We start from the raw sequence: 24,322 nt of genomic DNA, 5'->3' as shown, positions 1-24,322 counted from the left end.
AGCCCGGAGGCTGCGGTCTGTGACCGGCTCCCGGTGCAGACGGCTCTCTGTTATAATGTTTCCTCACTTGGCTCATGCGAGCCCAGCCCAATTTTTACTCTTTAAGTGTGCGCGTGTGTGTATGTGTGTGTGTGGGTGGGGGTGGGGGGATATATGTGTATTGAGAGTGTGGGGAGTGAGTTGGAGGGTGGGGTGGGCTGCTTTTAACTATGTAAAGCACTTTGTGCTACATTTTTTCTGTATGAAAAGTGCTTTATAAATAAAGCTTGATTGATTGATTTGTAGGGTTACTGAAGTTGGGCTAGCTGGTATATAATGATGTGCTACGTGACCGCTAGTAACACAGCTATGTTAGCACAATATAAACACGCTAACTTTTTTTCCACTCGATAAAAGTTAACGTGAGTGTTCTCGGTGGTCAGGAACAAATGTAATCGCATGGCAGGATGCTGTAAAAGGACCAAACCAAAAGGCTTTTAGTGGGGTTTTTTTCAATGCGCTGCGGTCATAGATAATGAGATAAAACATGCTAATGTGTGATGCTGCAGAACCACGTCATGTCGACTGAGTAGCTTTTGATTTGGCATTATTGCAGGCAAACCAGCATATGAAATGGATGTAACAAATCCAGACTGGGCACCAACACTGCACATGGGGCACGACGACAAACCTGTGTCAGACTCGGACCGGCACGCAAGGCGTATGCAACGGAAGCGAAAAAGAGCACCCATTGCAGGTAAACACCCCCCTCTGAAAACATACTAAATTGCTCTTATGGTACACTAATCCGCACATAACTTAAAGATGAATCACACACCTGTCATTGGAATATTGGTGTACATTAACCTTAAGTCTATGCACTATTTTTTATCTTACAGGCTTGATGATCGATGAAGGTCTGACAGAAGAACAACAACCATGTCATGGAGGCAGTGGACAGCAGTTGTGTTGGACAAGTGGAGGTTGACGTACCAGCTGCAAATGTGGACAGTGGTGATGGGAGTGACAGCGTCACGGAAGCTGAAGGGCAGACGAAGGACTGTGTGTGCAGTCAACAGGGCAGAGCAGAAATAAACCGGCTGTTGGAGGAGAACAGACTGCTTCGAGCACAGTTGCAAAAGACAGAGCTGAATGAAACTTTCTTAAAGGACGATACCGAAAAAGTAAGATATTACACTGGACTATATTGTTATGCAGTCTTAATGTCCCTCTTCAACACTGTCAAAGATTTCCTGCCAATACCGAAGAAACTGACAGGTTTCCAAATGCTCTTACTCACACTAATGCGTCTGAGACTTGATCTTCCAGTCCAGCATCTTTGTCATCTATTCCATGTGTCGCACAAAACACTGTCTTCTGTCTTCACCGATACCATTGATGTTTTGTATGCCCACTTAGGAGCACTGGTGCACTGGCCTGAGAGGCACTGTCTGCAGGCGACAATGCCTCCACAGTTTACTGAAACTTTTGGAAAACGAGTAGCAATCATTGTTGACTGTTTTGAGATTCGAACAGAAAGACCATCTAATTTAAAGGCACGCGCACAAACATACTCTCATTACAAGGGTACACAGACCATAAAATACCTCATCGGGATTACACCCCATGGAGCTATTTCTTTCATTTCCAGGGGATGGGGGGTCGTGCATAGAGCAGGGCGATATGGCCAAAAATATTTATCACGATATATATTTGAAAATTTGCGATAACGATATAACCGACGATATAATTGATGCGAGACAAAATACAACTCCACAACATTACTAGCGCAAAAAGACAACCTTCCATTTATTTTCACCTAAACAAGAAGCTGGTTTTTATGTACATTAAAGCTTTATAAAAATGTAACAGTGCAAATGCAAATTCCTTGCTGAAAGTTTAACCAAAAGGCATTTCCAGTAGAAATGGGCTGACATATCCTGAGCATAACCATGTATAATATCCACTGAAGTTAAAAAGAGGTGCTTTGCAACATTAAACTGCAGTGTGCAGTACGCATTTTTCGGACCATAAGGTGCACGGGATTATAAGGCACATTAAGCGAAACAAAGCAGTCAGATAAATCAAACTTTATTAAACTCATTCTTCTTGCTTCCTCCACTTCTGTACCATTGATTCATTAATGTTGAATTCTCTGGCAGCTGCTCTATTCCCATGTTGTTGCAGTATATTAATGACTAACCTGGTATTGTGGATAGATTATCTCAGTTGTTCTCCTGACTGAAGTTTGGTCCGTTTACAGCATCCTGCCATGCGATTGCATTTGTCTCTAACCATGAAGAACCTTCACGTTAACTTTTATAAGTGGAAAAGTGTTAGTGTTCGTCCTCCAGCTTCACTGTTTATGTTATGCTAACATAGCTGTGTCGCTAGCGATCACGTAGCACATCATTATATACCAGCTAGCCCAACTTCAGTAACCCTACAAACGTCACTGCTGTTTAGTTTCCTGTCTTCATTTATGTTGGAAGTGATAGCAGAGCTGTACGTTTGATTTTTTTCAGAAATCTCTCAGTCAGAACATGCTAAATCATGCTTAGGTAACTAGCGAAACTAGCGAGCTAACTTCCGCTAGCTTCCTGCTAACTTCTAACTCCATTAAATGTAATAACTTTTTGTTTTCATGGAAGTTAAACTTTATAGTTACACCTGGTAAAGCAGCAATGCTGATCGTTTTACTAAAGATGAAAGAATTTAGACAGTTTTTAACTCTCAGTGATGCTGCAGTGTTGTTTGACCTGAAGCATACGGAGTTTAGGACCCAGATTACTCCCAGATTTAAGAGCATCTTAGTCCGACAAATACGACAATAACGACGACCGCTTGCATGTTCTGCAAAAAAATGTGCTTTGTCGTGTATCTGACAGACAAACACCAAACCAGTTCCACATCACGGAAGTTGCACCATTTTTACAAACCAATTCTGGTTCATCTGTTTCACTCAACAATCGGCCATGTGCGTATGAAAACAAAGGCACTGCGCATGCGCGTTTTACTCCCATTCTATCGCGATATTTCATTTTCCTATCGTTGCCTAACATTATACCGGTATTACCGTGAATGGTATAATATGGCCCAGCCCTAGTCGTGCATCAGATAAACACATCATAGAGAGATGTGGCATTCTTCAAAAGCTGTTACCAGGGGACGTAGTATTGGCTGACAGAGGCTTTGACATCAGAGATGCTGTAGGAATGATGTGTGCGGAGGTCAAGATTCCAGCTTTCACAAAAGGCTACTGTCAACTTGATGCAAGGGACGTTGAACAAACGAGAGCAATTGCCCACCTGAGAATTCATGTTGAGCGAGTAATAGGTAGTTTGCGCAACAAGTTCAAAATGTTACACACAGTCTGATTACTCTTATCATGTGAGGCTGAAGACACAACACTTCTTGATAAGATCGTTAAGGTTTGCTGTGTTTTTGTTAATATGTGCCCCAGTGTTGTTGTCAAACCAGGGCCAAATGACACTTGCTCCTGTTGAGTATTCTTAAAGCTGTTCTTTTGGATGTACTGTACATTGTAAATAGTTGTACTTTGTGTGAAGTTGTTTTAATAAAACAAAAAAGAATAGTATATTTGTTTGTTTTTCTTTATTATAGATCTATTCACATGTACACAGCAATCACATAAAAATGAAATGCAAACTATTTACATCGCACCACACAGCTGTCATCAATCTTTAACCACAACATGAAACATTACAGGCTATTTAGAGCAGCACGTTGTTTCGAGAAGTATTTCCCAACAAGTTCAGGAAGGCACATTTTACGAAAGAAGTCTTGTGCTTTCTTTAAGCGCGGTTTCCAGAAATCCACACGCGAGTCACAGCAAGGTCTCTCTGTGTCCACACAACGAGGCCACAGTGGCTGGCGCCCGTAACAAAGACTCAGCGTCTCTGTTGTGTAAACACGCCAGTGATTGGGGTAATGTGGGTGACTGTGTAGTGTAGTTGGTGTAATAGTTTTCGACTCCACACAGTCACTGCTTTGCTGTGCTTCTGCAGCGTATCCAGTAATGGTGACAAATCCTCCAGCGTTGCAATAGGAAGCTGCTCTTAAGCGCAGAAAGAATTGTTTCCAGGGATTTCTATTTGTATCCAGCTTGGCGTGCAGGATCCTTTGTGTAATCTATGCTTACATATGTATTTTACACACAGACAATGTGAAAAATACAACACATTGCTATGGATTGATGCTGAAAGTGCTAATTGCACTAAAAAATTTAGCTGAAAAAAATAACACCAACTAAATAGATAAGCATGTCTGTTAACAAAAACCCCCAAACGCTTTACCCAACTGGGGTTTTTCAACTACCTCACTGACAGAATGAGCCCAGGTATTGCCAGTGCCACTGATGGAAATGAGCCACAGCAGCTCTTCAGCACCTACAAATGAGACCTGCCCACACCAACAAGCAAGAAGGGAGACCAGGTGGCGAGCATCGCCACACTTTCCAATCCAATAAACTACCATTGCAGTTAGTAGTAAGTGGTTGATTAGTGCAGCAACAACAAAAACACACTGAATGTCATTTTAAAATACACAAAATGTTTTATTTTACATTCTATCGAAGTTCCTGCTGGAAAGTGCTGTACTGTACAAGATGCTTCCCTCACCGCAAACTCAGGTTTACTGCTGGATAAATTTTATTTCCACATTAGTCAACTCAACAACCAAGACAGAGCACAATAGAGACAATAAGGGGGTGGCTGTAGCTCAGGCGGTAGAGCAGGTCATCTGCTGATCGGAAGATTGGTGGTTCGATTCCTGGCTTCCCCCAGTCTGCATGCCAAATATCCTTGGGCAAGATATTAACCCCAAATTGCTCTCCGATGCATCCATCGGAGTATGAATGTGTGTGAATGTTACTTAGAAAGCACCTAGAACAATGTGCTTGTGCGAATGGGTGTGAATGGGTGAATGCACAAGTTGTGTAAAGCGCTTTGAGTGCTCAGAAGAGTAGAAAAGCGCTATATAAGAACCAGTCCATTTACCAATATGTGCACTGGTCTAATGATGTTTATGGCTCCCAAAGTATCGAGTATTGAGGTCTATTGCACTGTTGACTATTTACAAAAGTATTGCACAAAAGGTATTGCACAGTGAGGTGAAGAGGCACTACAGCTTAGTTGTTCCCCCCTCCTTTGTCCTCCTGTTTCCCCTCCCTCTCCCCTCCAGAGAGGAGTTAAACAGTCTGATGGCGTGTGGGACAAAGGAGTTTTTAAGTCTGTTAGTTCTTGTCTTGGGGAGAAGCAACCTGTCACTGAACAGACTCTTCTGGTTGTTAATGGCCGTGTGCAGAGGATGCCTGGCATTGTCCATAATGTCCATCAGTTTCTTTAGTGTCCTTTTCTCTGCCACTGTCACCAGGGTGTCCAGCTTCATGCCGACCACAGAGCTAGCCTTCCTGATCAGTTTTTCCAGCCTGGATGAGTCCTTCTTTGCTGTGCTGCTCCCCCAGCACACCACAGCATAGCACTTTAAGAATCTAAAAGATAACAAAATCTGATAGGTAAAAATAACATTTTGAACCAACTAGGTGGTTCCCAAAAATCTGGCGTGCTGTGAGTCCTTAAAAAAATTGAGGAAACCGGAAAAGTAGCAGGACTAAATAACTCTGTACAGCAGATGAACTGTATCTGGAAATCATGTCCTTAAGATGTAGAAAAATATAAAGAAAAGCAAAGACTTGAAGTACCTGAGAGATGCACTGGCCCTTTAATGGATCCATCTGCTGTTTGCTGAAGCCTCATCAGAAACGGTCTCAGTGGAAGGCTGTCAGGAAGCCATTTTTAGTGAAGAGAAACAGGGAGAAAAGGCTGAGGTATGGTAAATTACACGAGAACTGGACTATATCAGTGGCAACAGGTCTTACAGCATTATGAATTCATATTTGACATTTTTGGTTCAAATAATTGTTGATATGACTCCAACAGAGGGTGTTTACATCCATCTGTAAAACACGATGAAGGCTCTGCCAGTGGTGTTGGGAATCTTGAGAAAGCTGATGGAAATATGAACCAGATATTAAGATTTTCATTAATCATGCAGTCCCAGCTGAAAAGCATCTAGTTATTTTTATTCATTACGACAATGATCCCAAACACACGGTGAATGCAGTAAACGTATACCTAGATCAGTCATGGATTGGCCTCCCCAGAGCCCAGACCTCAACATTTATTAAAGCAGTGTGTTCCGGAAAGAGAGAGTCCAGGCTATGTTCGATAGTAAAGGTGGCCATACCAAATATTGACTTTCAAGTACATTTTTGCCTTATGTACTGTATTTCCATTTATGTTTGCACGTTTCAGTGAATTGCTCTGCCTATTTCCCATTTTCCCAGCAGAATATAACGAAATGAGGATGCCTCAAGACTTTTGCAATATTGTATCAGAAGGAGAAAAAAGGTGACAAATGTCCCAGTTCTTCGTGGTTAATCTTGTTAATGTTGCCTTCTGTTTTCTAATGGTTTCCTGCCAAAAACCCTAAAAAAGTGTTCTCCAACCTCGTGAATTGAAAACACTGGATTTGTTATAGAATAACTTCTAATTAGCTATTATTTCACAGAGGAAATAAGATAATCGATAAAAGAAAAAAAGACGTGAAAAGGAGACAATAAAAGAAGCCCCTTCCTTTCCCACATGTGCTAAACTTAGAGCCAAAGCCTCACCCTGCCGCTTTCCGCTTCATTAGAGCTGTTTAAACAAAACAAGTTTAAAATAGGGTTTCTATCTGAAACAGCACATGCAGTTAAAAGGCCAATGTGGAAAATAAATCCTTGTGATTATAGTTGAACAGGAAGCAGCACTTGCTCTGCCTTTCAGCCCCATTGAACAAGACGTCAGCAGCTCTATGGAGGTAGTTTAGTCTTTTTTACAAATTCAAAATTAAATATGCGAGCACTCAAAAATTAAGGTTCACTGAGAAATGTCCTCATTTTTTAAAAAGAAAGGCATATTCCTTGTTATTTAATACAACATTCAATTGATCAGAAATGTTAGAAATCATGGTAAATGGGCTCATCAATACAAAATCATGATTGTCTTTTTAATTGTATAACTTTGTAGACTACTTTTCCCAAACCATCACTCTAGTGCTCCACTGGCACCTCGTATTACTTAATGCAAGTAGTTTACAGGTGTTGTGTCGTGTCTTTCTACAGATGTAGAAAGGTCAGCTACTCAAGAGACCTTCCCCAAATCTCCCTCATCTTCATCTTCGTCAACGAGGCTCTGTCGGTGATCCTGCGCTCAGTCCACTCAGCTGTCAATCACACACTTGCTCAAGGAGGTCATCCTGGTGGACGACAACAGCGATGACGGTCAGTATAGATTAAATATTTTCTTCAGCTAATACCAAATAAGAAGAGTGGCTTTTTCGCCCTCTGATTAGAAGATGGTTTATAGTGAGTGAAACACAGAATTTCCATCTAAAATCCACTGAGTCATCAGCAGGATTTCTACTGAAAGCAACAAAATACACATCAAATTGTCATTCAGCATCCCAGAAATAATTATCTTATACAATAAGTGTCATGTAACCTGAATATAATTATATAATTAAGTTTTATATTATTATAAAACTGAAACTAGTGAATAACCTTTGCACTGTCCTCTTCCTGCTGTGACAAAACAAATTTCCCACGTGTGGGACTAATAAAGGTTATCTTATCTTATCTTATCTTATCTTATCTTATCTTATCTTATCTTATCTTATCTTATCTTATCTTATCTTAAAAAGGTGGCGCGGTCGTTGATGCTCAGGAAGCAGTAGACCCCCGTTGGTGTTGTTTAGAGTGAGTTGGAGCTTAAAACAGCACCGCAGGGAGCTGAGTGAGAACTTTTATGTCATCTCTCTATTTGCATGTGTGCTTCTGTATTTCTTTATTTATCAACTGTGTTGTTGTGGTGATGAATTTGTATGTTTTTTATGTTTGTTTTCAGCTTTTGATAGTGTAGCAGTGACAATAGTTGGCATACATTAGTGGTTATTTAGGATAGGATGAGCTAATAAGCCATCATGTCTTTGTATTTTGCTAGGAAAATGGGAAATAGATGCAGCAGTTTACTGAAACTTGCAAACATAAGATGCCAGATGCATCGCTCAGGTTGTGTGTCAGTTTTGTGTTATTTCTTAAGGACACAACTTTCAAATTCTGTTCGTCTGCTGTAGATGTTTTTATTTAAGCTGCCAGTTCTTTTGTCCTCTACTTGTTTAGTTTCTTGACATATGTCAAGTTTTTGGCTAATAGCTCTTTGGTAATCACCTTGCTGGTGTGTTATCGTTGTCATTTTTTGTGCAGGAAACAAATTGTGTATTTGTGACAAGCTGCTGGTAATGTGCCAGTAACGAATTTGTCCCTTGAGTTAGGTGCCTTTATTATGTGTGAATGATTCATAGGAACAAACAAATAAAGGACTGCACTGAAAATTATAATAAAATGATGTCCAAAGAAAAATTTGAAGGACCTTCAGAAAGCCTGAAGAACGTGAAATAAATTACAGAATTAAAAGACAGTTCGGTTCCTTGGAAGCAAAATGTAAAGACAAAATGTTCACACATGGCTCTATGCAACTAAATAAGAGCTTTAGGATTGTCTGAAAGTATTTGTTTGGGTTTTTGCTCGTAATTATCTGCTCCACTCTATGTTCACCTGTTCCTTATTACCCGGCTGCTCTAAAGTGATTTCTGCCAATCTTTGTCAGCTCATCTGTGAGCTTGTTTCACTCATGCGCTCTGCAACAGTCCCTCATGTTATTCTCTGCTTCACAGGTTTTTTACTCATTTTCCACCCCTTGGGCTTTGTTCTCCCAATATCAGCTTTATTTAAATAAGCTTTCTTTATGGTGGTTTTGCTGATTTTCTGTATTCATTTGGAAAAGCTTACAAACCTAACACAAATAATTGGGGTATAACCCTCAATCTCATTGGGCCTGTTTGAGTGCACATATGTCAATGAACTTAAAAAGGGCTAGTATGTGCACTTTGCTAAAGAAATGCTTTGATTATATATATATATACAGTGAGTATATTTTCATAGGTACAGTGGGGCAAAAAAGTATTTAGTCAACCACCGATTGTGCAAGTTCCTCCACCTAAAATGATGACAGAGGTCAGTAATTTGCACCAGAGGTACACTTCAACTGTGAGAGACAGAATGTGAAAAAAAAATCCATGAATTCACATGGTTGGATTTGTAAAGAATTTATTCGTAAATTAGGGTGGAAAATAAGTATTTGGTCACCTCAAACAAGGAAAATCTCTGGCTCTCACAGACCTGTAACGTCTTCTGTAAGAAGCTTTTCTGTCCCCCACTCGTTACCTGTATGAATGGCACCTGTTTGAACTCATCATCTGTATAAAAGACACCTGTCCACAGCCTCAAACAGTCAGACTCCAAACTCCGCCATGGCCAAGACCAAAGAGCTTTCGAAGGACACCAGGAAAAGTATTGTAGACCTGCGCCAGACTGGGAAGAGTGAATCTACAACAGGCAAGCAGCTTGGTGTGCAAAAATCAACTGTGGGAGCAATCATCAGAAAATGGAAGATATACAAGACCACTGATAATCTCCCTCGATCTGGGGCTCCACGCAAGATCTCATCCCGTGGGGTCAAAATGATCATGAGAACGGTGAGCAAAGATCCCAGAACCACACGGGGGGACCTGGTGAATGACCTGCAGAGAGCTGGGACCACAGTAACAAAGGTCACCATCAGTAACACACTACAACGGCAGGGAATCAAATCCCGCAGTGCCAGACGTGTTCCGCTGCTGAAGCCAGTGCATGTCCAGGCCCGTCTGAAGTTTGCCAGAGAGCACATGGATGATACAGCAGAGGATTGGGAGAATGTCATGTGGTCAGATGAAACCAAAGTAGAACTTTTTGGTATAAACTCAACTCGTCGTGTTTGGAGGAAGAAGAATACTGAGTTGCATCCCAAGAACACCATACCTACTGTGAAGCATGGGGGTGGAAACATCATGCTATGGGGCTGTTTTTCTGCCAAGGGGACAGGACGACTGATCCGTGTTAAGGACAGAATGAATGGGGCCATGTATCGTGAGATTTTGAGCCAAAACCTCCTTCCATCAGTGAGAACTTTGAAGATGAAACGAGGCTGGGTCTTCCAACACGACAATGATCCAAAACACACCACCCGGGCAACAAAGGAGTGGCTCCGTAAGAAGCATTTGAAAGTCCTGGAGTGGCCTAGCCAGTCTCCAGACCTCAACCCCATAGAAAATCTGTGGCGGGAGTTGAAAGTCCGTGTTGCTCGGCGACAGCCCCAAAACATCACTGCTCTCGAGAAGATCTGCATGGAGGAATGGGCCAAAATACCAGCTACTGTGTGTGCAAACCTGGTAAAGACCTATAGTAAACGTTTGACCTCTGTTATTGCCAACAAAGGTTATGTTACAAAGTATTGAGTTGTATTTTTGTTATTGACCAAATACTTATTTTCCACCCTGATTTACGAATAAATTCTTTACAAATCCTACCATGTGGATTCATGGATTTTTTTTTCACATTCTGTCTCTCACAGTTGAAGTGTACCTCTGGTGCAAATTACTGACCTCTGTCATCATTTTAGGTGGGGGAACTTGCACAATCAGTGGCTGACTAAATACTTTTTTGCCCCACTGTATATTAAATATTTTTTAGTTCTTTGTCTCTGGACAGCCTAAAATAAAAATCAAAAACACTGCTTAGTGGGGTGGCTGTAGCTTAGGTGGCAGAGCAGGTCAGCCACTAATCAGAAGGTCGGTGGTTCGATCCCAGGCTGCCTCCTGGCTGCATGCCAAATATCCTTGGGCAAGATACTAACCCCGTGTTTGCCTACTGGTGGTGGTCAGAGGGCCCGGTGGCGCCAGTGTCCGGCAGCCTCGCCTCTGTCAGTGCGCCCCAGGGCAGCTGTGGCTACAATGTAGCTTGCAGCTGCCCTGGGGCATTCACACACACATTCACAGTGTGTGAATGTGTGTGTGAATGGGTGAATGACTGAATGTAGTGTGAAGCGCTTTGGGGTCCTTAGGGACTAGAAAAGCGCTATACAAATGCAGGCCATTTACCATTTAGTGCTTAGTGGGTTGCCCTTTGTGTTCTTATCATGTTGTTTCACACAACCAATACTAAGGCTTGATGTGCGGTTTATAAAGGAGTGCAGGCTGCCAGTGAGAGAAGTGAGACAAAAGAGTTGTCATACTGGGAATGGTTGCTTAAGCTCACTCTGCTGTCCTTTCATATTTATCGACATGAATTCCAATTATTGTGATTGCATGAAAATAATTATGCAAGCTAGGCATAATGTGTCAGGCTTTGATTGTTGCTGCCAGAGGGGACTCTGGAACAGCATTTTTCTTTTTTTCCTCCTTTCTTCAGTAAAGAGGGCTGCAATGGATCTGATGTTAGAGAAGCTAAGAAAAAAATACAAGCACTTTCTTTAGCATGTAGGGATTCTTCTTAAACTCGCCAACTTAGCTGCAATGGTGATATATTCTTTTCAGGCTTTATTAGTCCTGACATCAGATCAAATACTGGAAAACTCCAGCTGGCAGACTGTTCAAGGATAGATGTGCAGATTATAAGCTAAACGGCAGATTCAAAGATCAACTAAAGATCAGTCTTTATAAGCATTTCTGACTTGTTTTGTTTGATGTGTTATCTTCATTTTCTGAACTGTAGAGCAACTGAAAGGTCCACTGGAGGAGTATGTGAACAAACGCTATCCCGGCCTGGTGAAGATTGTAAGGAACCAAAAGAGAGAGGGATTGATCAGGGCCAGGATCGAGGGTTGGAAGGTAGCCACTGCTGAGGTGACAGGATTTTTTGATGCCCATGTGGAGTTCACCCCATCATGGTGAGTGGGTCCTATCATCTAGCGGGAAGCACGGTGTTATTAACAGTCAGGAGTGAATTTTTGGTATTTGGAAAAAGGCTTATTTTAGTGTAAATTAAAGTGAAACACAGCATTCAAAAACAAAAATGACATGTACTCAAAATTAAATCTGGAAAAAAACATATCTTTGCCAAATGTATGAACATTGGAATAACTTATTCATGATAACAACAATGACAATAATAGAGCTTTGGGTATCAGTGTTAAAAGAGTGCTACAAAGTGCAAAGAAACCATGGAAAGAGAAGACAAAGGATAGCTGAAGCTGCATAAAAGGAAGAGCCAAGCTATTTCACGCCTGAGAAGTTTTAAAATGAGACACTTGAGGCTGTGGGATCAGGTTGAACGGATTTTATTTAAAAAAAAACATCACAAGCACACATAAAACACACACCAAAACAGGACCCCTCTTGGAGAACTTGTCGTAAAAGTAAATTTTTAGTAACCATAAAAAATGAAGGTTTTGTACTAATTCAAAAAAGCTGAGCGCTTGGTGGTGAACTGAATCAAAGGCTAAATACTGTCAAGAAATTAGCATGCAATGAGGGACCTTATTAACCCCGCTAAGACAACTGCCACATCCTGTTGATGTCTTTTTGTGGATCTCATTTTCGAGCTCAGTGCATAACTTAAGGTATACCGTGCAGTTCTCTCACTGCCCCCTGCAGAGCTCAACTCGGCTGAATCAAACAGAATTAGTGATAAAACTGGGACGACACAAGGAACTTTCTATTTGACTGAAGTGGATGAAAAAAGTGGTGCTCTTAAAAGATGTTATAAACTTTGTTTCTGCACAAAGTAAAGTCAACTAAATGTGTGAGTGTGTGTGTGTTTGCACTTTTTTCAGGGCAGAACCAGTTCTAGCTAGAATAAAAGAAAACCACAAGAGGATTATCTTGCCGTCAATCGACAACATCAAGCACGATACCTTTGAGGTGGAGCGCTATGAGAACTCTGGCCATGGCTACAACTGGGAACTGTGGTGCATGTACATTAATCCACCCAAAGAGTGGTGGGAGGAGGGAGACATGTCTGCACCAATAAGGTATGCCAGCTTCTCCCATTTAAACGTGAACACAGATCTCACACTTCTGAGATGTATTTTTTTCCACTTCTTTAAGATTTTCAATAAAACTGCCACCAAGTTCTTTTTTTAGTTTTGGGGAAGATTAGGGGAAAACAAGAAAAAAAGCTCCTGATGGGAAACCAGACTTCATTAAAGCAATAAAAAAATTACAGCCTAAATTAGAGAGTGGTGAAAATAGGATTTTAATTATCTGATTATCACCCATATATTTGTGTTAAATTGGATTTCCTTCCATTCTTTAATTAAAAATAAGAATAAATTGCATGAGTATGCACAAAAATGTTTAGATTTACCCTCCACATAATAGGCTGAAATATAAAGTGTGAAACTTTGCATAGTGGAGATTTGGGTTGTAGAAAAGTACTCCAAAATAAACATCAGATAAAGCCACAAAAAAACACATTCTGGTGTTTGCAAACGCTCAGTGTCACATGATAGTGTGTTTTCCTGGCTGCAGGACGCCTGCCATGATTGGATGCTCCTTTGTGGCCAATCGGGACTACTTTGGAGAACTCGGTCTACTCGACTCAGGCATGGACGTCTACGGAGGGGAGAACATCGAACTAGGCATCAGGGTTTGTGTGTCACCCAGTTTCCTCTTGTTCCTGCTCCCTCTTTACCCCTGTAGGTTTTAAGTGGAGCAGTGGCCACCGTAGCGTGGCACCACTGATAAATGAGGCCCCATTAAGAGTCCTGGAGGACCAGTCCTGTGTGAGCAGCTCACAGCAGGGCAATGGAGATAAATAGGTCACGTAGAGCAGAGCAGGAAGGTTGGAGTTTGTTTCTGTACATTTTGAGAGATTGGAGAGTCTTTTGTTTTTCTGCAAGGTTATTAGATTTTTCCTGAAAAAATAACGTCAAACATTTTCACAACCCGAGTGTGTTGGCTTTTATCCAGCAAGCTAAACAATCAAATATTTTTAGAAAGACAAAAACGGTTGCCTTGTCTTTGAGTTGACTTGGTCATAACTTGAATCTGAAATGGAAAGTTCTTATATCTTGTCATCAAAAATATCAAGATTCCCCCCAAAATTAAGTCTAGATAAGTAAACGTGTACAGATGCAATAAAACAGCTAAAATTCAGCTTCAACGCACCTATAAATATATTACAACTGCTGGAGATGAAGTATTAGCAAAGACATGAATCTAGCCCACAATGTCACATCTCAAGAACCACATTTCTTTCTGTTCCTCTTTTACTACAAAGCAGTGGGACACATATCCAGAGTTGCCCTGCGACAACAACATTTCTACATTTCACTACAACCCTTACAAGAGGATTGTTTGGATGTGTCCAGGGAGAAGGCCCTCATTCAGAGAAACTCTTTCATAACAAGCACTTGAATCAATGACTGTTTGGGTTTTAACAGGATTCTTGGGATAATGAATGTTAAGCGGTAGATATCAGCACCTCTATGGGGCAATTTTGCATGGTTGTTGTCCAACATCTTTTACATGAAATCATAGTACTGCTTATTTATCTTAGAGTGTGGCAGAGAGCAGTAAAATGTTTTTTTTTGGCATACCCTCTGTTGGTTAGCACCCGTGTCCTTGGGTAACAGAAACACATAGGTTATCTTTAAAACCTATGTGCCCATTTTCTGTTTGTAGTGCTCCTTATCTGTGGATGGAACATGTTTCATATTGTTCCCAGTGTGAAGAAAGACTGACGGACCTACTTTTTATCCAGTAGGAATGTTTGTCAGGAGTGAAATAGGTTGCATCTGTGCAATTGTTTGGCGACCTGTCAGTTTGAAGTTTCTGTTACGCTCACATCACTTTGACGTGGGTTCAGATAGCTTGGATATCCATGTCTTCATTATGTTCACAGCAGAAGGCTCGTGGGTTGGACACACTCAGCAGATACTTTATTAGATACACCTTGTCAGTATTAGGTTGGACACTCTTTTGCCTTCAGAGCTGTTTTAATTCTTCATGGCATAGATTCAACAAAGTACTGGAAACATTCCTCAAAGATTGATCGTGGCATGATGGCCTCATGCAGTTGATGCAGATTTGTCAGCTGTGCATTCACGATGGGAATCTCGTGATCTATCTGATTGAGATCCCCTGACTGTGGAGACTTTCCTGTTAGCTCACAAGAGTAGCACCTGATATGGTCCTCTGCTGCTCTAGCCCAAATTCTTCAAGGTTCACGGTTCAAAGTAATGCAAAAGTGGTTTTTAAGAAGAAGTTATCTGTTTTACTGTTGCCTTCTTGTCAGCTCAAAGCAGTCTCTGGTCGGGTCTGGTATCAACAAGATATTTTCACCCAGAGAACTGTCTCTCATTGGATATTTCCTCTTTTTTGGACCATCCCTTGGGATAACCCTAGAGATGGTAATACAGAAATATCCTAGTAGATCAGGAGTTTCCAAAATACTCAGACCAGTCCTTCTGTCAACAACAACCATGCCTAACGTGTCTTAAATCTTCTTTCTTTTCCATTTTGATGCTCAGTTCTTCTGTGAGTACCCTGCCGAGATCCACTTTCTGGGTAAATTATTCATTATGAGAGCAGTTAATCTCCTTTTGAAGCTTGTGGATGTGCACAACAATTCTACCTAACAGTGAGAGGTCAATTCAGGGTCCAGTGGTTTGATCTCACTCACAGTCCTGCATGAATGAATTCACAGCACCATGTCCTGTTCTCATCTGTTCTTCAAGGGGTTTTCCTCTGAAGCCTCTGTGTTTGTTTAAGGGCTGTGTTTTTCTGTGGCTGGGATAGTTCCTAATTGGTCAGTTGCTGGCTTTGCACATTTGTTCTCCAAACCTGCAGAGGATACCTCAGTCTTGACCTGCTGATTTTGATGGCTATCATTGTGAATGAAGTAAGGATTACAGCTAGGTCATTGGATTCCACCACTGATCAACTTAGAGATTGTAGCTACATGATGCCCTTATTTGGGCATGTCCATTTTTCCTGAGGTTGTGTAGAAGCTTTTGGAAAAAGGGATGAGTACCACTGGCTGTTTCCAGAGAGGATCCTGGGAGGAAGTTATCTTGTTCAGCTTCCTATTTCTTCAATAGCAAGTCTGCTAGGTCAAAAAGCTCTTTTTTAAAGTTTTGCATTAAGAGCTGTTTCAGTAGCTCTAGATGCACCATAACATTGTTCTAGCCATTCTGATATCATTTTCAGCTCAGCTGCTGGGTGGTTTGTATGAGGAGATAATTGATTCAACCTTCATGCTCTGAGGTTTCTTTTCTAAACCACTTCACAAGCAGGTGAAGCTCTTCTGCTGCAGTTAATTCTTAAACCTTTAGCACCAAAAATGAATGATGTCCAGTAGTTCTCCACTTTATCATTATACTTTCTTTGACCTCTGTTAATGAGAAGCAACAAAAGGAACGAATCTTGGTCAGGAAGAAGAAATACTCTTGTACACATTTAAGGCTATTCATCATCTCTCTCCTCCATATCTCTCTGATCTGGTTCAGATCACTGCCCCATCTCGATGTCTTAGATCTTCTTCTTCCCTTTCTCTCTCCGTCCCTTCCCCCCGTCTTGCCACCATGGGGAGCAGGGCTTTCAGCTGCTCTGCTCCACGACTCTGGAATTCCCTACCTCCTGATTTAAGAAATATCTCTTCCATCTCTCTCTTTAAGTCCCAACTCAAAACTCACTTGTTGTCTTATGCTTTTATGATTGTGTAAACTGCTTGCTTTTATGCTTCTTTTTTTATTCTGTTGTTGTGTAGCTCTTGGGGCTATGCTAGCATTCATGTCTTATTGTTCTGGCCCGCTGTCCTACATCAAAGCTGGGAAATAGCATGGTGAACTGTAGAAGATGTTTTGGCCACATCTTCAAGCATGACTTGTGCTTCTGACCGTCTCTTCTTGTTGATCTTTAATGACATGCCTGGAATCATCATGGTGTATTCGCTGACTGGGAGAGTGCTCTGGATGATACGTTGTCACAGCAAACAATATAAGTAAAAAAACATGCATTTATGTATGTATACTCACAGTTGGAGCTTAAAAGTTAACCCAGTGCTGAAGTGCCGAAAACCTCAGCTCCTCTTGATGCCCCTTAAGGTTGGCTAGAAAAAAATGAATAAAAGCAACAATTAGATATTTTTTATATAACAGAAAACAAGAAGAAAAACCGAGAAGGACTTCTAAATGTACAGATTTAGCTTTCATTAGTTCCAGCACAAAGAAAACACGTCCTTCCAGGTGCTCTATGCTCCAGCTGTTAGCTGTAATTGACTTTATAAATCAGGACATCGCGGCGACTGTGCATCTGCCTATTTATATTTCCTGCTGCCCAGCAGCCAGCAGTATATTATTGTGAGCTTTAATTCATACTCCTACTACCCACAGGTGTGGCTGTGTGGAGGCAGTATGGAGGTGCTGCCTTGCTCCAGAGTGGCTCATATTGCACGAATGAAGAAACCTTACCACAGTAACATAGCTTTCCACACACGCCTTAATGCCCTGCGTGTGGCAGAGGTCTGGATGGATGAGTACAAGTCCAATGTCTACCTGGCCTGGAACATCCCCATGGAGGTGAGAACGGCATTTTTCTGCACCAAGACCTCTCTTAGAGAGGATGCTGTCAGTCATGCTTGTCTGTTTGTGACTATCAGATGTCCATGTTCAGAGCCAAACAGTTTTTCTTTTGGTTCCACAATTTATGTAGAGACTTTAGGCATAATAACTTCCTTTGCTCTTGCAGAACCACGGTATTGATTACGGAGACATATCACAGAGGGTTGCACTGAGGAAGAGTCTGCAATGTAAGAGCTTTCACTGGTACCTAGACAACGTTTACCCAGAGATGAAGAGGTACAACGATACGCTGTTCTACGGTGAGGTGAGCCATGAAGGACAAAGACACAGGAAAAAGTAAGTTTGTAGATGTAAGATCTGATGTACAAATTAAACCACTGAAATTAAATAAATGATACTTACACAAAGTCCTAAGAAACTTGTATCTCCTCCACAGACCAAAATATAACAAGAAAGCAGGGACTCAGACAGCATGTACATCCACATCTTCTCAGCTGTTAATAGAAAATAAATGAGATTTAGAACTTTGTCTGATCCACACTGACACATCCTTGTTTTTAGCCTTTATACATTTTTAATCGGTAATTATTTTGGGGAATATTCATATTTTATGAATTAAGTCTGACTCTTTTTTTTTGTGTATTTAAGGTCCGCAATTCTAAAGCAAGCCACCTGTGTATGGATCAGGGTGTGAAGGAGAACCACACAGCCACCCTGCACCCATGCCATGGGTGGGGTCCTCAGGTACAACACTCTTCCTCACCACCATACTAAAGAGTATACTCCATCTTTTTCCAGTTGCTTTGCTTTCTCATGAAAACATACAGTGAGCTTCTCCGGTGATGTGATTTGCAGCTGTGTCTCAATCACAGGCTCAGCTGAAATCCTCCAAGGAGCGAGTTCTGCTGTCAGAATAAAATTGTGTCTTGCACTTTTTGTGTTGAAGCCCTGAGTCAGCCAGTGTCAGCTCTTCATCCCTTCAGCCCTAAGGGCCTCTCTTTTTAGCTCACAGTGGTAAACAGGTGCTTTAGGCAGAAAGTCAAGGCTTCAGTGGTAAAATGCTAAAGGAGCTAAAATTTCAATTCAATTCTGGAAAAATGAGTGCCGCTGATAGGTTTGTAGCTTGAACCCATCCGCTGGAACGTTAAAGGCAATATAATTACACTGCAAAGCAAGACACGAAGTAGGCAAGCTTCATGTTACTCGTGCACGGGAGAGAACCGGACAATCGCCGTTCCTTCGCTTGGCCCCAGTTGCTCTCGTCCGTCCTCCCGTACCACTGTCCTTTTATTGAGGTTACATGAATATGCATAAGTTCGTTAACATATGACGTCTACATACACACAAAGAGTAATAAATTCAAATTCAAATTTTATTTGTCACATACACAGTCATACACAGTACGATATGTAGTGAAATGCTTGGACAACTGCTCGTGACCTAAAGAAAACAAAAAAGGAAAGGCTATGAATAAGGTAGGAAATAAATATGAAAAATTAAAAAGGGGTAAATTTAACTAGGAAGGAATAAAATATAAATTAAGGTTAAAAATGAAATAACTGTACAACACAAATTAGAATGAAGGGTAAATTTAACTGGGAAGAATAAGATAAAATATATAAATTAAAGTTGAAAATAAAATAACTGTACAACAAAATACACCAATACACAGTATAGAACTATATAAGAATGTATGAAGAAATCTAAATATAAATAAATATATACACAATAACAGCAGCTGTACAAGTATTAACCGGAAATGAAGAATATAGTGACCAGTGTTGTGCAAAAACAAAGTCCAGAAAGTCCAGTGTGTGTGTAAGAACTGTATGTGTGGGTCAGTACTGTGTGGTGGTGTGATTGAGAGACCGTATCGCCTGCGGGAAGAAGCTCCTCCTCAGTCTCTCTGTGTTGGTCTTCAGGGAGCGGAATCGCTTTCCTGACCTCAACAGAGAGAACAGTCTGTTGTTGGGATGGCTGAGGTCCTTCACGATCTTCCTGGCCTTGGTCCAGCACCGCCTGCTGTAGATTGAGTGCAGGTCAGGGAGCTCGGAGCGGATGGTGCGCTCAGCTGACCGCACAACCCTCTGTAGAGCTCGTCTGTCCTGCATGGTGCTGTTCCCGAACCAGGTTAAGATGTTTCCCGCCAGGATGCTCTCTATGGTGCACGAGTAAAAGTTCCTGAGCACTTTGGAGGGCAGTTGGAAGTCTCTCAAGCGTCTGAGGTGGTAGAGACGCTGACGGGCCTTTTTCACCACGGTGTTGATGTGACAGGACCATGACAGTTCCTGCGTGATGTGAACTCCGAGGTATTTGAAGCTGTCCACTCTCTCCACTGGGCACTCGTTGATGACGGGGGTCTGGTAGTTCCTCTCCTGCTTAGTGCTGAAGTCCACTATCAGCTCCTTTGTCTTACTGACGTTTAGAAGGAGGTTGTTCCTCTGGCACCAGTTCTCCAGATTCCTAATCTCCTTCAGGTAGGCCGTCTCGTTGTTATCAGAGATCAGGCCCACCACGACGGTGTCGTCAGCAAACTTGATGATGGTGGTGGAGCTGGTAGTGGCCACACAGTCATATGTGTACAAAGAGTACAGCAGGGGGCTCAGAACACACCCCTGGGGGGCTCCAGTGCTGAGAGTGGTGGAGGCTGAGACATGTCCGCCCATCCTTACTGCGTGCGTGTGTGTGTGTGTGTGTGTGTGTGTGTGTGTGTGTGTGTGTGTGTGTGTGTGTGTGTGTGTGTGGACTGCTGATCAAAGGGTCAAACATCCTTGGTCAGGAAGAGGGTAGCCTCCCCCTCACCCTAGATGGTTCATCCTAGATAACACGGTGAGGAAGTCCTGCAGTTCATCTAAACAAAGACTAGACTAGAACAGACGCAACTACGTTAATCCTACCATAAAACAATAAAACACGGTATGACCTCTCATGCTCCCAAAGTGCTGTCTAATACACACACAGTTTGCAGACTATCAAGGATCAAAACCTCTACCAATCTACAATTAATTACAAAACTCTAAGCATATATAAGTAAATATTTCTAAGCATAAATGACAATCAACAATACAAATCTAACAGCCGCATCACACTTTCTTCACAAGACATGCTTCAGTTGCATTTTTTAAAGTTATCCTTTTGATGGAACAAAAAGTCTTCAGTTTTTATTAGACCACCAGTTTTTCACACTTGCACTTCCACGGAGATAAAAGCGACCCCATGGTGTCTTAGCGTGGGTTCTCTCCAGGTAGTCCGGCTTCCTCCCACAGTCCGATGACATGCACGTTAGGTTAAATGGTGACTGGCTGTAGGTGTGTATGCAAAACAGATAAAGCACATAAGTGCATAAAATAAAGTGCGATATGAATATCTGTGAAAAGATGAATGTAACTTGTAGTGGTCAAAGATACTAGAAAAACATTTTAATAAATACTCTGTTCTTAAGAAGAAGCAGTGACATCTAGGGACCACAAGTGGGATTTTTTAAGATTTTGAGTCCAAACGCTGTTAAATCACCTAACTTTTGTATGATGTACTGCAAACAGGATGCAGTTACTCTGCAAAAAGACCCAAACTGGGCTGACTGGGTGGTTGATGGAAAGCTTTATCTTTATATCTTTTGCAAGGCATTGCAACCACTATTCATGCTTTGTTAGGAACAGAATGCGATATAAACAATTTCCCAATCAGTCTTTATCGTCAGCACACTCAAAGCCTCAGAGCTAGATGCAACCAAAGGAACTGTTTTATCTGCACTGCTAAAGTGGAAATTACTATTAATCTGAACGAAAAAGCTGAAGTGAAAGACACAAAGGTTAGAAAACAGAGCGGGAAGAATCTGACTCACTTCTGCTTTTTCTTTCTGTCAAGTTGAGAAAACTGCAGAATTTGGTGTATATAAAATGTTAGGGCTATATGTGGGTTAGAACTCTGCTGAAACAACACTGTGATTAGCAGTGATGTACAGGAAAATCTTTGTGTTTAGCACTCAGTGAAGAACAAAGACATGTTTTGCCTCTCAGCAGTATTGGGAACAACACCATCCTCTTGTTCAAAGCAGCAAAAAAAAAACCCAACAGCTTGCATAATCAAGGAAAATTCCTGCCAGGTTACCTTCAACTTGTACATCATCACATACTTATTTCATCGTTAGCTAATAAAGAGAAGAGTATTCACTCAGCCAGTTCAGTAACTTTCCGTTTACTGTATGTGTGACGTATCTGTTTTCCTCTTAGTTAGGACGCTACACTAAAGAAGGTCAGCTGTTTCTGGGACCCCTAGGCAGCACTGGTGAGGACACTCGTTGTGTGGTGTACGATCAGATGAGCAACTTTCCTCAGCTCCTCAATTGTGAAAAGGTGACCAACGTGAAACAGAAGACATGGCATTTCTCTCAGGTCAGAAGTGTAAAGAAATCTCTTTTTCAATGATATAACTGAGTGTTTATAAGAGAAACTAAAATTTACTGGCATAGAGTTGAGAGGAAAAGTATCTATATGTCAGATTTTAAAAGGGACCTATTGAGCTCATGTCTGGGTCCATTCTTTTTTCTCTTGGACTCTAATATGAGAGTAGCTTTGCATGAATCTTCATTTCTCTCATACTCAGCATTGCTGCAGCCCCGTAGTTCATGCTTTATCTGACAGAACCGCCTTTATATTCCGAATACCTCCGTTGAAGCCACCTTTCTTTGTGTTAAAACCCTCACAAACAGAAGGTTTTAACACCGGGGCCAGTAGGACTTCACAGATAGATCTGTCTGTTTGTGATGACTATATTAGGATATCATCTCTGCTATTACTGAAATCAAAGCAGTCTGGTTAACGGGGATTATTTGCACATAAATTGAGACTTTGGCTATGATTAATATGAACAATAACTGTTGTAAAATTATATTTATGCTAGAAAATAAGGGGTCCTCTTAAGACAACTAAACCCAGACTGCTTAAAGGGTAACAAGCGACTCAATATACCTTTTACTTTGGCATTGATTCTCTTTTTCTTTTAATGTGAAAAACCTTTTGTAAGTCAATTTTCTGTTGGTCTTTTAGTTCTGTTTGGGTAACCTTTAAAAACTAAAGAGTTACAGCCTGTAGCACGGGAAGAGGAGAGCTTGAACAGTGATGCTGCAGACCTTCTGCCACATCGATTCTTTGTCACACAGCAGGACAAGCAGTGAAGAGTCCTGCAGACGTAGAAGTCTTAGGGAAATAGGGAGACCTTACTTATTTTATATAGATGTAAGGTAAAAAGTTAGTGCCATTTGTTTAAGAAAGAGGTTGCAACAGTTCACATAAGGCCCGGTCTGGTTACATACTGTTCTGTCACCATCACGCATTGTTCACAGACCATCTGTGAAATCTGTTAAAACCAAAGTATTGTATCTCCTTCTGCCTTGCAGAACGAATCGATCATAAATCGGGCTACTGGACGCTGTCTGGAGGTGGTGCCGGCTAATGTTTACTCCGGCCACCTGCTGGTCCTGCAGCCCTGCTCGGGGCAGAGGTGGACCATCAAGAACACTATGAAGCAGTGATCGCCTGGCCAGTTTCATTGGGACCAATTACAAAGGCTATTTCCAAGAGCTGTCACCTGACGTTACCTTGGCCAGTGGACAATCAATGATGCGGGGGCTCCTTAGCTTTTGAAATAAGACTCAAAAATAGATGGCTTTAAGGAGACGAGTGATGAGGTGGTTTGGAAACAATTGATGTTTTTTTGTTTTTGTTAGTTTTTTTTAAAAAACATGGACATTCAACGTGGTGAAAGTTTAGCATGAGGACCATTTCTCTATATGAATTTTACAAACTTTCAATGTGATGTTGCCATAATTCCTGTGTGCCACTTCTTTACAGTGTTTAAGTTTTAGTAGACATTTAATCGACCAAAAGCGTGTTCTTTCTTATGTGAAGGGGAAAAAAAGTTTCCATCTTCCATCAGTCTTTCTGCAATATTTCATTCATTTTGTGCCACGGACCGGCCCTAAATAACTAAAATGTGTTCATAACACACGGGAAAAGACACAGGGGAACTGAGGTAACGATAAAAACAATAAATATGAACGATAAAACGAAGAAAAAAACCCCCGGTAAACCATAAATTGCACACCTGAACCTCAACACTCGCGGCCCGGTACCAAACGACTCACGGACCGGTACCAGTGCATGGCTCGGGGGTTGGGGACCGCTGGTCTATGGTACTTAGAAATTAAGGAATGGCTACTCGTGACAGGAGAAAATTTTACACAGTTTAGCAAAAATGCCTGAAAAGTGATTCTTATGTTTTTCAGAAAATTCAAATCCTTGTAAATATTTATAATTTGAAGAAAAATATGCTAAAAATATTACTTGGTGTACTTTTTTTTTCAAATCACCCCAACAAGGACTCTGGGCTAAATCTCACTTCTATGTTTTATGGATTCTGACTTTTATTGCTATTTTTCCACCAAGCATTCTGTAGCATCAGATGCAATATATCTCGTAGCATGAAGTACTGTAAGCAGTTGGGTACAAAGTTTCTTTGCGCTAAGTTAATTTATTTGGTTAACTGCTGTGTGCCATAACTACTGAAAACCTAGTCAAACATAGGAAGCACTTTTTTGGACAAAGGGTTGGAACATGAACGAGAGAGGAGGATTGAATCAGGAATGCACAAAAGTACCAATAGTGGAAATGCAGGAGGCCTTAAAGGCTGAAATTATTAACGTACTGAGATGTATATGATGTCATATATTAAATTGCATAAGTGTGATCAGCTGGATTTTTGCTCCCAAGATTGTCTTCCAATAAACAACTGGTTTCCTGGGTTGTGCTTTGTTACTGTGT

General features: G+C 41.2%; 1 protein-coding gene and 1 pseudogene across 1 annotated transcript; both read left to right on the top strand.

Annotated features, from left to right (window-relative positions):
• Positions 1-223: 223 nt before the first annotated feature.
• LOC146693617 (uncharacterized) lies at positions 224-3,577 on the top strand. The gene is made up of 2 exons (XM_085478619.1): positions 224-736; positions 879-3,577. Exon 2 carries the CDS (start codon positions 924-926, stop codon positions 1,707-1,709), a length of 786 nt encoding a protein of 261 aa, XP_085334745.1. The 5' UTR covers positions 224-736; positions 879-923; the 3' UTR covers positions 1,710-3,577.
• Positions 3,578-6,360: 2,783 nt separating this feature from the next.
• LOC146693616 (polypeptide N-acetylgalactosaminyltransferase 17-like) lies at positions 6,361-24,302 on the top strand (annotated as a pseudogene).
• The last annotated feature ends 20 nt before the right edge of the window (positions 24,303-24,322 follow it).

Source organism: Copadichromis virginalis, linkage group LG14 (assembly GCF_057382275.1).
Source record: "Copadichromis virginalis isolate Kocher_CV1m ecotype Utaka linkage group LG14, C_Virginalis_male_GT1.1, whole genome shotgun sequence".
In the NCBI taxonomy this organism is placed as follows: domain Eukaryota; kingdom Metazoa; phylum Chordata; class Actinopteri; order Cichliformes; family Cichlidae; genus Copadichromis; species Copadichromis virginalis.
This window is presented reverse-complemented; position numbering and strand designations above follow the sequence as displayed.